Source organism: Cherax quadricarinatus, chromosome 16, assembly GCF_038502225.1.
Source record: "Cherax quadricarinatus isolate ZL_2023a chromosome 16, ASM3850222v1, whole genome shotgun sequence".
Classification (NCBI taxonomy): Eukaryota; Metazoa; Arthropoda; class Malacostraca; order Decapoda; family Parastacidae; genus Cherax; species Cherax quadricarinatus.
This window is the reverse complement of record NC_091307.1, coordinates 25,989,995-25,991,620: the sequence shown is the minus strand read 5'-3', so window position 1 is coordinate 25,991,620 and position 1,626 is coordinate 25,989,995. Positions and strand designations below refer to the sequence as shown.

At 42.3% G+C, this 1,626-nt stretch overlaps 1 protein-coding gene across 2 annotated transcripts in view; it reads left to right on the top strand.

Annotated features, from left to right (window-relative positions):
- LOC128688909 (uncharacterized) overlaps positions 1-1,365 on the top strand; it is a 2,663-nt gene extending 1,298 nt beyond the window's left edge. For both annotated transcript variants that reach the window (XM_053776952.2, XM_053776951.2), the window contains exon 3: positions 98-1,365. In XM_053776952.2, the coding sequence (XP_053632927.2) occupies positions 98-1,186 (1,089 nt within the window). In that variant the 3' untranslated portion in view covers positions 1,187-1,365. The remainder of the gene's footprint in view (positions 1-97) is intronic.
- The last annotated feature ends 261 nt before the right edge of the window (positions 1,366-1,626 follow it).

Sequence of the window (1,626 nt, the reverse complement as noted above, 5' to 3'; positions counted from 1 at the left end):
TCACACTTGGCCCAAGTACAAAATCTTTCATTCTAATTATTTTTCTCTCTCCTTCCACCTTTATTAAACAACTAACCTTGTCTGCTTCTCATTTTAGGGTCACCTAAATGAAATATTTCAAGCCATTCGTGTAAGGACTGTCCCAAATCACTGCTTCGTTAGTTTATCACTGTGCAAGTTGGACTGTGAAGAGTGTGGCACCTGCTATGAAAAGTACATAAAATGTGCATTTCGTGGAGGCTTGGCACCTACCGTATTTACAACCTCCTATACTTCAGTCATACAGCAGACTTCTGAAGCTACCCTTGCGTCTTCCCCCAGTAGCCAAACTGATCTGATGCACAGTACCATGAAGTCTAAATCTTCTGATGCCATTCCTCTGGGACAACTTCCATCTTCTGGAGCGCAAGACAATGCCATTCATTTACACACTGGTAAAACACTATTAGAGAATTATACGCTAGAGGTTTCAACCATTCACAAAATGCCGGACACTTCTCTTCTTGATGTGTTTATGGCAACCAGTTCATTAGTTCTTGACGGGCCTCTTCTAGTACCAGCCAGCACTCTTGGTCCTGCAGTTAATTTACTGTTGCCAACTAGCTCTATTGCTCCGGAAGATTCATTACTGTTGGTGGCTAGTACAAACTCTCCTGAAGAGACCTTACTCGTGTTGTCTAGTACCAATGCTCCTGAATTTTTACCGGTGCCAGCCAGTTCACTTTCTTCTGATCCTCTTCTGGTACCAGCCAGTTCGTTTGTTTCTGAAACTCCCTGGTTTATGCCGGCCAGTCCGTTTGGCCCTGAAGAATCACTTGTGCTTACTAGCTCGTTGGGCCCTGAAGAACCTTCCTTAATGCCAGCTAGTTCATCTGAAAACCCTTCGTTAGCGATTTCCAGTTCATATGTTCCTGAAGAATCGTCATTCATACCTGTCAGTTCATTTCGCCCAAGAGCACCGTTAGCGATGTCGCCCAGTTCATTAGCTTCTAGCGAGCTCCTAGAGATGCCAACCAACTCAGCTGTTCCGTCGCCCAGTTCAGTAGCTTCTAGCAGGCTCCTAGAGATGCCAGCCAGCTCTGCTGCACCGCCTGTGCCAGTCAATCCTTTGGGTCCTGCCTTGCATACACTTGTGCCCATCAGCTTTGAGGAAAGCGAAGGAGATTCTGATTACGAATATTTTTAAAAATTGTTTTGACTAAATTTTTAATTTTTTTTTTTTACCTTTTGGCCCCCTGAGTATGGTGGGAGGGTAATAGCTTAATACTAAATGTTTCTGTAATTTAACATTACTTCCTCCCCAATTTTATTACTTTGGGGACCTACTATGAGTAGACGGAATAAAATATATGATCGTCTATTTATTGTACCTGGTTACCTGGTCCTTTAAAATGAGAGGAAGATGGTGAAAGATTTTTGATTAAAATGCTTTGTCTTCTATCTCCTTCCTGGTATATTTATATAATCGCTTCTTTAAACGACTACGGAGTCCCTTGTGGGTTTTAGTTTTGATTGTAAGACTTTTAAAGTAGTGTGCTCATCTCTTGCTCCTAAACTGAGGGCTTGATTACCTTGTCCCTGTACTAATAAAGCCGCTGCATAATGAAACATCTAAAATTAGATTCC